Consider the following 11,234-nt stretch of genomic DNA (forward strand, 5'->3'; position numbering starts at 1 on the left):
CTCTGACCCTCCTCCCTCTCATGCTCTCTGTCTCTCATTCTCTCTCTCGCAAATAAATAAAATCTTTAAAAAAAAAAAATGATGATCAAAATCAGGAAGGATTCAGGGCACTTTTAAGCAAGGCGGTGATGAGAGTTGTCTAAGCCCTCGTGTTTTCTTTAGAATTTTGGTTCCACTGTTGAGATGAGGAGACCCAGTGTGATAGTGGTTTAAATAGCATAAAAGTTTGTTTTTCACACTGAGTCAGGGCTGGTATGGCAGCAGCACGCTCATCAGAGACCTTGGCTCCTTCTGGAATGCTGCTTTCATGTGACTTTTGTCTTATGGTTGAAGGTGGCTTTTGGCATTGTCACTATTAGCCCTACACTTAAACCAGCAAGAGTAGAAAGGTGGGGCAACAGAAGGGAGCACTGCCTTCTTTTAAAATCATAACACAGAAGTTGCGCATATTCTCTCCCGTCCCATCGATGAGAAATTGGCCACCAGGCCATACCTAGAGAGGCTAGAATTTGTGGTCTTTATTCTGGACAGCCCTATATGTCCCCTAGAAATTCTTCTTGTGAAGAGGGGAGAATAGATCCTGGGGGACAATTCGTTGATTCTGCCATACCCAGAAATTCCCATGAAGTCAGTAGAACACTCGGAAGTTGTGACCAAACCCAAAGCCACCTCATACTTCAGAACAGAAATGTTACTCAGATTTTTAACACCAACCGGTCCCTTGGGAGCCCAGGATCAGAGGCTTTACAGAAAAGGGACTGAGAGGAGAAGGGGTTGGCCTGGGCTGGATCCAAACTCCATTTATCTTAGTATAGTCCATGTGAATGGCGCCCCCCCCGAGTTGTGTAGTGCACAGCCTGTGCAACTGTACATGACAATGCTGTCCATCCCCAGTGGTTTTTCACTGAGAAAACAGTCATTTCCTCAGGAATGTCATCATATGAGAACGGTGGAAAGAGCCCAGGAAATCTAAGGCCCTCTGAGATTCCTAGGGGCTCAGAGCTAGGAGGAACCAAGCTATTCCTCAGTTCAGAAAACCTCTCTGAAAGGTTTTTTGTCCAGGTTCTGCACAGACTGGCAGACACATACCACCATAGACCACCATAGACGACAGTGAGTTTTGTAGTCAAACAGTTTTGTAATTAAATTTTTCTGTTTGTATGTCATAAATTACAAACTGGCCCAGTATTTTCCAATTACACTAAAAGAGCCAAAAATGGGTTTTAAATGTATTAGCATGTAATTGTTTTTATCGAACTGTCTGATCCAGGAGAGCTAAATTCATATGCTACGAAAAGAAAATGCTAGCATTGATTGTGGAAACAAATTAGAAAAACAAACCTTTTTTTCAGAGCTTTACATAAGATTATAGATAAGGGTCCATGTCTTCATGAGTTTGAGAATAACCACAGTTCTTGCATGAAACGTTATTAAGCAAAATTTTTATATTAGATACATAATTTTTTGACATACGCCAGCTATTAGTCAGTTGCATATTTCTGTATATCCTGGTCTTTACTGAATAATGCATTCTTTGGTAGATTACTCTATGTTCCTACTTCACTGAAACTAGATTTATTATTATTCTTTGAAGACTGATTTCACATAACCTAGGCTGTGCATAGATCTGTCAAAAATGTCATTGCCATTATTTTACCCATGGTGTATATAAACTCACAAAAAGACATAGAGTAGGTTCATGCTTTAAGCAAACCTGACCCGCAAATAACCTGGGTTTCACAAAAGATGAATTAAGGGAGCTGGGAATCCACCTTATAACAAATGCACAATAGAATTTCATTTAAGAGCAGCCATCCCTAGGGCATTGAAGATGGGAATGCATTTTTCCTTGTTTAAGAGCACACACCCTGAAAATTGCCATCTTTCTAGAAGGCATGACCACTCTGCACAAAGAGCTTTTAGGTTCAGAGTTCTCCCATTACCATGGCTGCTCCCCATCTGCCCTGGAGAGACAGAACAAGGTGCTCTGGGTAGCTGGACTACCAATGATGATGGGGCTGATTGACACTTATATGTCCCGTCTCACATAAGACCTTCCCAGGCTGACCGCCTGTTTTGTTTCAAGGCTCAATTAAGACAGGACTTGGCCTCAGAGCATACCCCCGCCCCCAGCTGAAGATAGCCACATTAATACAGACAGCTGCCCCACTTTATCATTTTTATGGCTCTGAAGTGTGTTCTCCACTGGCTTCTGGCAAATCAAGAATACAACTGGACCTGAAGATCTGCTATTAAGATTTAAGAGCTAATTAAGTCCTGTCCCCAAGGGAGAGGTCTTGCTTTGCTGGGGAAAGTAGCTTGCCTTGCCAGCATGGATTCCTCATTTGAATGCTGCCTTTCTGACTTGCTTGATCTAGAATCAAAGCCCTTTACCTCTCTGAGCCTTAATTACCTCATGTGTGAAATTGGAACACTCATTTTCCCCACTCATTGCCCCCTTACAGAGCTGCTCGGTAATGTCTGAGAAAGTACTGGCCCATTGTAGACACATGGCATCTGGGAGAGGGATTAGGACGATGATGATGACAAATGTGGAACACTCTGCTCTCATTTCCAGACCAAGATTTACAACAAAATTATGCACCTGTCCACCTCCAACCTGTCCATGGGGGAAATGACAGCTGCGCAGATCTGCAACCTGGTTGCCATAGACACCAACCAGCTGATGTGGTTTTTCTTCTTGTGCCCAAACCTCTGGGCTATGCCAGGGCAGGTAAGGGCTGTGTGCCAGCATTGGGGGTGGAGGGCACAGAGTCAGAATCTTCTAGGACGTGCCCGGTGACTAGGAGCGCACCATCTTCCATTCCATGTTTGCCTGCACCTTCCACCCTTTTGGGGTCTCCATGGGGTATACGCCTGGCTCCCTATACTGTCTCACACTCAGCAAATGGTCTAGCCATCTCTCTCATCATTAAGGCTTTAAAAAAAGCAGCCAACCTTTAAAAAAGTATAGAATAATCATATGTGGAACACTTTTGCAGACCTTAAAAGTTATGTAGCCACAAAGTACTTAATTACATTGAAAAATGTTCATGATGTATATTTAAGCCAAAAAAAGTTACAAAATAGTATATGCAGTGAGCTTTGCACTGAATTGGAATGTATGTATATATACATATTTGCACAGATACACACAGGAAAAAGAACTAGAAGACCACATGGTGGGATTACGGTAATTTTTATTTTCTTTATGCATTTCTAAATTCTCCAATAAACGTGTATTATTTTTGAAAATCAAAGCCATGATTTATTTCTAAAGCCAGACAACCTTTGGGGCTGGCTCTGAAGGAGGTGGCATTCTCTCCCAACGATAGTAGGCGAATCCTCAGCATGGCTTATCTGACCCCTGGGCTGGTCTGCTCTTTCATCTGGAGCTTCTCCCATGGAGCCCATGCTTCACTCTGGTGCTCAGACCAGAAGTGGGAATCCCAGAGCACCTGCAGGCTCCAGAGAGACTGCCTGGTAGAGAGGATAGTGTCTGGGCTTTGGTAAAACAGGTTGATTCAAATACTTAACCTGTCTGAGCCTCAGTTTCCTCATCTATGAAATGGGCATGATTCCTACCCTTTGGGGTTGCTATGACGATTCAATTAGATGATGTAAGTAAAGCGCCAAGCAGAGTGCCTGGCACAGAGTAGTCACTAAGTAAATACCAGATCCCTCGAAATTGCACACTTTGGTGTGAATGAGGATTTATTGGTCCAGAATCCATTGTTCCTTGGGATGCAAATTCCATAAGCCTTAATCTCAAGTGATTTTTATTGGTCCTTCTTACCTGTAAAGCTTATATTTGAAAGACATTAAAGGAAAATAGAAGGAGAGACTTGCACAGGGAGTCAGCTAGGCATCTTGATGGGGAGGTAGGGCAGGGAATCTGATGGCCCTTTTTATGGGGACAGCCCTATATGCCATCCCCTATTACCACTTACCCATGCCTAGACGCCTGTGCACCCTCCTTCTCTGCCAAGATGGATCGGGGTGACTACAGAAACTATAGAAGGGCCTAGAGAGCTCATCTAATATAGTTACCAGACTTTTATCCACAAGAACGCTTTTTGTTATGTCCCCTTAAACCACCTCCTTTGAAAGAGTTTGTCCACCAAACCTACTGTATTGTCATCATTACTATGACTTATAACGTTTATGGCACATACATCGTTGCTAACGATACTAACGAATAACGCTTGCCCCAGCCTCTCTCGCTTGTGTAGTTAACCCTCCCAACAATGGGGCATGGTAGTTTTATCCCCACGAATCACTTACCTTTGCTTATTTATCATGAAGTATCATTTGGTTTTCCATTTTTAATTCCTTAAAGGCTATACCTTTGCCACTGAGAAGAGGTTTCAGCAACCCTCAAGACCCAGTGTCACTACCCAGAGTCGACACAGGGCCTTCAACCTAGTCAGGATGCTCTGTGCAGCCTGGCTGGCCACAGGCCATGCGGCTTTTGAGCATACTCAAACCAGCTCAGGAGCTCCACTGCTTTACCCCCAAGGCGCTCCTTGATTTCTAATGTTTGTTTTTTTTTTTTTTTTGATCCCATATACTTTTTAAAAAAACAGCTTCATTAAGATATAATTCACCCATTTAAAATGTGCAGTTGAGTGGGTTTAGCATATTTGGAGCTGTGCAGCCGTCATCACCATTTTAGAACACTTTCATCACCCTGGAAGGAAACCCGTGCCCATTGGCAGTCACTCATCATCCCCTCTCGCAGCCCTAGGCAACCTCTGACCTACGCATACTTTTGAAAATCTAACGAAACCTTCTCAGAAAAACCAGTGTGCATTCACACATTTTGCCTACAATTTCAGGGGCTTTGCTGACCCCCTGAAACTTATGAACACCATGTTAAGGAACTTGGCAAGAGTGGGGACTTCTTTGATTCCCCATCCCATGGGCGCTGGAGGCCTGGAGAGGGTGGGCCGCACAGTGAGCCAGTAGCAGCACTATTCCCAGGTTATCTCCTTTCTGTGGTTCCCTAGTGATAGAGTTCCCATAAGGCCTATTTATTTGTTTGTTTGTCTGTTTGTTTGTAAGAAGAGGGTTGCCGCCCAGCCTTGATCTCTAACTGCATGCCAGGTATTATTCTAGGTACTTATTATATATATTCATTTAATTTTCACAGCAGTCCTGCTAAGTGGGCATTAAAATCCCCATTTTAAGGATGAAGAAGCTGAAACTCAGAGAGGTTAAGTAACTTACCTAAGATTGCACAGCTAAGTGCTGGGACTGCATTCAAACTCAGGCCTGCAGACTCCAGGGCCTATGATCTCCCCACTACTATACTAGATCACTTTCCTAACTTGCAAATAGGGGCTACAATATTGTGTTCCCTACCTTTGCTTTGCATACTCAGAATCCCTGATTTCTGGTCTATTCTTCCGGGGGGTCCCTGAGACCCCTGCAGAATAGAGGCATGGACAGAAGAATTTGGGGAGCATGACAAGGGGTGGGTGGAGGGTGAGAGGGAGGCTGGCAGAAGCAGCAGCTGTGTTTCCAGGTTCTGTTCCAGCAGCTGCCAGCGCTTGGAGGTGGTGGGGGTTTGGGCACCGACCCCTAGCAGGTGCCGTGGTGGTGACTGTGGGAGTGCTCTGGGAGTTCCCTTGATGTCTGGATCTATAAGCTGCTGAACGATGCCCTGATTGCCTCCATATGAGGACAGCTAATGAAAAGACTGGATGCCAGGGATAATTTGGGGGTAGGATGATGCAAGCAGAGCCAGGCAGGAGTAGGAGGTTCTTTATTTCCTAACGTGCTCCTCTACACCCCTGTGTCAGCATTTAAATCAGTGAAACCCTGGGAGACAGGGGGTAAAGGGGTCACTTAACCAGCCCCTAAGATCCTGCTAACACAAGAGGCATTCTGTGATTCAGAGAAATTACAGAGCCGCTCACCTGCTCTTCCGTCCTTGAGGTAGTGCGAGTTGCTTACTGCCAATTTCGTGCAGGGCTCAGGGAGTGCGGGGCCAACCCAGGCAGACTTTTTTTTTTCCCCCCAATTAAGGAAGACAGCACATCTGTTCCTTTAGAATAAGCCCTGAATTTAGAGCTGTCTGCCTCTGAAGGCAACCTGATAAATTGTCATCTTGATGCTTCAGGGGCTGGCAAGAGTAATTTACACTTCTCATAAATATTCAGAAGCAGGCGGTCGTTTGCATAAAGCTAGAAACAGAAGAATTCTCTTTTCAGAGGATACTTGCCAGAGTCACTAAAAAAGTGAAGACAACAGCCTTCATGTACATATGTAGATCTGTATTATAGATTATAAAGTGTATCTGCCGCTAAGAATTATAAAAACTTCTATTTTAATCCAAAGACCACTCACTGTACAGCATGTCACAAATTTAAGAGATCATTTTCATTTTCTTATATATGTCATAATTAGCTTAATAGAAGACAGTGCATATTTTATTTCTAAAAAGATGCCAGGAGGGGCGCCTGGGTGGCTCAGTTGTTAAGCGTCTGCCTTCGGCTCAGGTCATGATCTCAGGGTCCTGGGATCGAGCCCCACATCGGGCTCTCTGCTCCGCGGGAAGCCTGCTTCTCCCTCTCCCACTCCCCCTGCTTGTGTTCCCTCTCTCGCTGTGTCTCTCTCTGTAAGTAAATAAAGAAAATCTTAAAAAAAAAAATTTTTTTTAAAGATACCAGGAGCCTAAGAATGGGACTTGAACTCCCAGCCCCCGGATCAGTTTGTCCGGTGGGACGCAGCAGAGCCCCTGTGCTCGCTCCTACGTCACTTTTCTCCCCGCGGGAGGGAACTGTCAGCTTGGACAGCCAGCAAACAGAACAAAAGGTGCCGTTACACCCGTTGTGCAACCTCAGCTCTGAGACTCCCATCTGGAAGGTAGATTTGGAGAGAGTTAACGCCCCAGCGGGCTGGCAGATAAATGCAGTTAGCGATCAGCCCAGAAAGCCACTGCTTGTGCAGAGACGGCCTCATGTTAATACCTCTTTCTGAAATTGCTTTGTCACGCCTCCTCCTCTGGCCCCCGGGGACAGCTGGAAACAGCACCCCCTCCCCCAGGGCAGCCAGCAGGTCAGAGGGAACTCACCCCCGTGACCCTCCCTCAGATCATCGTGGGTGTGATTCTCCTCTACTACATCCTCGGTGTCAGTGCCTTAATCGGGGCAGCTGTCATCATCCTCCTGGCCCCTGTGCAGTACTTTGTGGCCACCAAGCTCTCCCAGGCCCAGCGGAGCACACTGGTGAGTGAGTGTCCTGCGCGTGCTCAGGCCCCCTTTCCCCAGCCTTTCCCATGCGGCTGCTTGGCTGCTTGCTTCCTCTCCCTGTACGTCAGAGAGGCTCCTCGCTCTTCCCCCAGATGCCGCCAAACAGCCACGCACAGGTGAACACACACATACAGCCACACTCATTGGCCCTAAGCAGATCACTTCACTGGCCAGGCCTCAGTTTCTGTGTGTGTGAATGGGGATGAATGGAGAAGGCAGGGGGCATCCCCGTGGGCACAGGAGCTGGGCATTGTGAAACGGTGAGGGCATTGACTCGGCTCCTTCCTCTTGGGTGGGACGGGGGCAAAGGAGACTCCTTTCTGACTTGGTGACCCCTGGCAGGAGTATTCCAACGAGAGGCTGAAGCAGACCAACGAGATGCTCCGTGGCATCAAGCTGCTCAAGCTGTACGCCTGGGAGAACATCTTCTGCACCCGCGTGGAGAGGACCCGCAGGAAGGAGATGACCAGCCTCAGGGCCTTCGCTGTGTACACCTCCATTTCCAGTGAGTCCCCGCGACCAGCCAGCCCCATGCTCTGCTGCTTGCATGCTGGGAGAGGGTGTTCAGGGCTTGAGGCGGGGAGTAAAGGTGGCAGAAGCAAGAGACGTTGGCAGCACCCAATCCAGGGGAGCCTCAAACTGTCTCGTGGAGCAGAGCCCCCAGAAGTCACAGTGTCCTCAGTCACTTACCCAGCAAATGTATATCAACAGCCTGCTGTGCGCAGGGCACTGTCCTGGCCCTCAAGACACAGTGATGACAAAGACAAGGGAGGTCTTTTACACTCCACTGAACTGATCTCTTATCGGGAGGCAGCCGTACATTTACATAAACAGCAACAGTTTTGAATTCTTGGGGGTGTGAAGACTCACTGCTCTGAAGCAGCTACAAGGAAGCTTCCACCTACCTGGGGTATGAGGAGAAAGGTTCTTCTTAAAGAACAGAAGTTCAAACCTGAGGTACTCACAGATGTAGGGACTGAATCCAAGTAGTTAGGAAACCCCAAGCCCAGAATATATGTACAGAAAAAAAGACCAAAACTGGTAAAACTCCCAGGTCCTAGCAGACACACATATTACAAGTACTTTCCAGAGAATATGGGGCTCCACCAAAGAAAAATGTACCACCCGAGTATGAGCCATCAAATGCAAAACAACAGGAGAATTATTCCCTCAATACCTGGAAATGATAGGACAGTCTGAAAAGAGATCATAAAATAAGCATGTTCAAAATAATTAAAGAGCTAAAGGAAGGTGTTAAACCAACAAGGTAAAACAGAAGAGTATCAGGGGGAAAAGAGTCAAAAGGACTTCTAGAAATTAAAAATTTGGTTGTCAAAATTAATTCGGTGGACGGGGTCCCCAGGTCAGGCCAGGGCTTATGGAGGTCAGGTGGCCGATGGAACCCTGGCCCAAGTTGATGTTACAGTTGGTCTAGGGGCTTCCGAGGACCCACCCTGTTGTGCTTAGTGCCCAAGTGCATGGTTGGGATGGAGATGGTTAGCAGCTGGAGACCTCACACTGGTTCCCTGGCCTGTCCAGTTTAAGAGCCAATGTGGTAGGAAGGGCCAAGGAGAGGCCCCGGAGAGAGGAAAAAAAAGGAAACAAAAATGAGTCAAGTGTAAAGCTTAAATGAATTAACATACCTGAAGAGAACGTTTGTGAGTTAAAAGACAGATCTGTGGAAGTTCCATAGAATGTGGCAAGGAGATGTAAAAGAAAGTGTTTTCTGCCGGTTGAGAGAACCATTTTACAGATGTGAAATGGGGGCCCGGAGCGGGGTGTTTTCCTGAGGTCACTCCTGAGGTTAATGGCATGGCTCAGACTAGATCCGCTGGAGGCTCGTGCTATTTTCCACCAACGGCTGGGCACCTACGTGGGGTGAGGAAAACTTAGGACACTATGGGGCTCCATTTTCAGACGATTTTCTCTGAGTAGGAAAGAAACAACCAAGAATGGGCTCTGATGGGCATGGGAAACAGGGGAGGAAGTTAGAAGAGATGCACTCAGCTGACCACTGCCCCCAACTGAAGTGGGTTCTTTTGGTGTGCCAGGAAGAAACACTGCTGTGGGGGTCGCCGGGGGTGGGCCAGGAGTGGAGGGTGCGCTGGGTGTGCCTCCCAGATAGGGTCATGGAGAATGAGACGGCCACTCAGGTCTTCTGTGTGTTCCTGGTGTTCATATTGCCTAAAGAGAGGGTCCGGTGGGGCCAGGTGGCCAGCATCCAAGCTGGAGTTTCTCCCAGGGCAGGGCTTACACTGAGCACCCCAAGTGTCCCACTCCCTGTGTCCATCCAGACCATGGTGTTCTATGGCCAGACCATCCATGGCACCAGTCATGGCGTCTTTCTGCAGAGAGTCCTGCTAGGGCCCGCTTTTCTCAGAATGGAGTTGTGAACATGGCAGGCAGCGTGGCTTCCTGGATTCCTCACCGAGACACTCCAGGTGTCTCCTCTTGACCCTCAGCCCTGACCATGTGGTGTTCAGGGCCTCTGAGCACCCTCAGGCTGGGCACTCCACAGGGTTGGTAGGAGAAATTGGAAAGGAACATGTGGGGAGCTGAGAGAAACCAGTGTCTGAGCCCCAGGCCCTCTTCCTGCTTCTCCCTGTCAGCTCTGCCTGCCCCTGGGCCTGGTTGTGGTAACAGTAACCCCACACTGTGTATAACCCGGGTGAGGACACCTGGCTTCCAGACATCTCACCAATGGGAGCAGCTGCTGAGGTGGAGGAGGGTTTCCCCCCACAGCCGGGTGACTGCCTCTTCCAGCAACAGCATAACAGGGTGGGGTAGGGCAGGCTCCCCATTGCTGCGATGGGAGCTAGGGAGGGGAAGCAGCAAGGAAAGTGGGGGCACTAGGGCCCCAAGATTCCTAGCAGCAAAGTAAGGGCAACTACAGGTCATATCGATGGGGGCAGCTAACAGCTACTTTGCTCCGAGGAGGTGTATGCTCATTTCCTGCATTCCAAAGTACAAACGTATTGTATATAAACAACATTGTGTGATGCCTAGGTTCCCAGGTTAGCCCACTGAAGCCTATCTAGTAGGTGTTCTTTGTCCCATGAAGCCCTCAGAGGACAAGCCTTGGCTTTGTAAAGGTCCTGGGGCCAGGAAGACGTGGGGGAAAGCTGGTACGGGGCAGGGCAGGGGGCTGGGAAGGAAATGGATACAGTTTCCCTACCATCAAAATCCAGAATTGAAGAAAAAGAGATACAGGTCACTCAGCAGGGGTTGAGTGAGCCTAGCCTGGGTGCCCAGCCCTGTGCTAAGCCCTGGGAGGGGTGCAAGAGACAATACATGGTGCTCCCCATTTTCCAGGACTTTCTGCTCTGCTGAGAACTCAGAGCTGCCGTACACGTGGGGGAAAGAAGATGCCATGTTGTCAGGGGCTGAGATGACTGTTAGGAGTGAGGGGCTCTGGAGCCAAGCAGGGGTCTATCCAGGGCTCAGCGACCTAGAAGGATGAGCAGAGCATCCCAGGCTGGTCCCTGGAAGAGGGCAGTGGGAGGAAAAGGGAAGTGCCCTCCGGGAGAGTGTTGAAAGCTAAGTGCTGTTTATTCCGTGTTTGCCCTTCCTGGGATGGGTCTGTTAGTCAGCCGTGGGAGGGGGGAGACGGGGCGGGAGGGGCGCCTCCTGGCTGCAGGTATATGCTGTGAGTGTGTTTTTGTTTACCTCCTCCTGGACTTCCTGCCTTCTGCTCCCTGTCACCAGGGATCAGGACATAGGTTCTTGGCTTGAGGTAACGCGGCATCTTTCGTTCTCTTCCCTGGCGCCACGCGTGGGGTCCTGGCGCCACAGGAGAGCCCCAGAGCTGGGGTCCATCCTAGCGCCACCTGCTGGGCTCTCGGCATGGTCATCGTGTGCCCAGCAGCCAGCCGGCTGGGCAGATTAGGGTACCTCTGACACTCTGTCAGATGCTCTCGCCATCAGGGCCCTGAGCTGGTACGGGGCAGGGCAGGGGGCTGGGAAGGAAATGGATACAGT

The 11,234-nt window shown here is 48.5% G+C and overlaps 1 protein-coding gene across 4 annotated transcripts in view; it reads left to right on the plus strand.

Moving 5' to 3' along the window:
- ABCC8 (ATP binding cassette subfamily C member 8) overlaps positions 1 to 11,234 on the plus strand; it is a 73,435-nt gene that overhangs the window by 21,991 nt on the left and 40,210 nt on the right. For all 4 annotated transcript variants that reach the window (XM_021685821.1, XM_021685823.1, XM_021685824.1 and 1 more), the window contains exons 8-10: positions 2,579 to 2,734; positions 7,098 to 7,232; positions 7,599 to 7,761. In XM_021685821.1, coding sequence (XP_021541496.1) covers positions 2,579 to 2,734; positions 7,098 to 7,232; positions 7,599 to 7,761 — 454 coding nt within the window. The remainder of the gene's footprint in view (positions 1 to 2,578; positions 2,735 to 7,097; positions 7,233 to 7,598; positions 7,762 to 11,234) is intronic.

This window comes from Neomonachus schauinslandi, chromosome 11, assembly GCF_002201575.2.
Source record: "Neomonachus schauinslandi chromosome 11, ASM220157v2, whole genome shotgun sequence".
Taxonomy (NCBI): domain Eukaryota; kingdom Metazoa; phylum Chordata; class Mammalia; order Carnivora; family Phocidae; genus Neomonachus; species Neomonachus schauinslandi.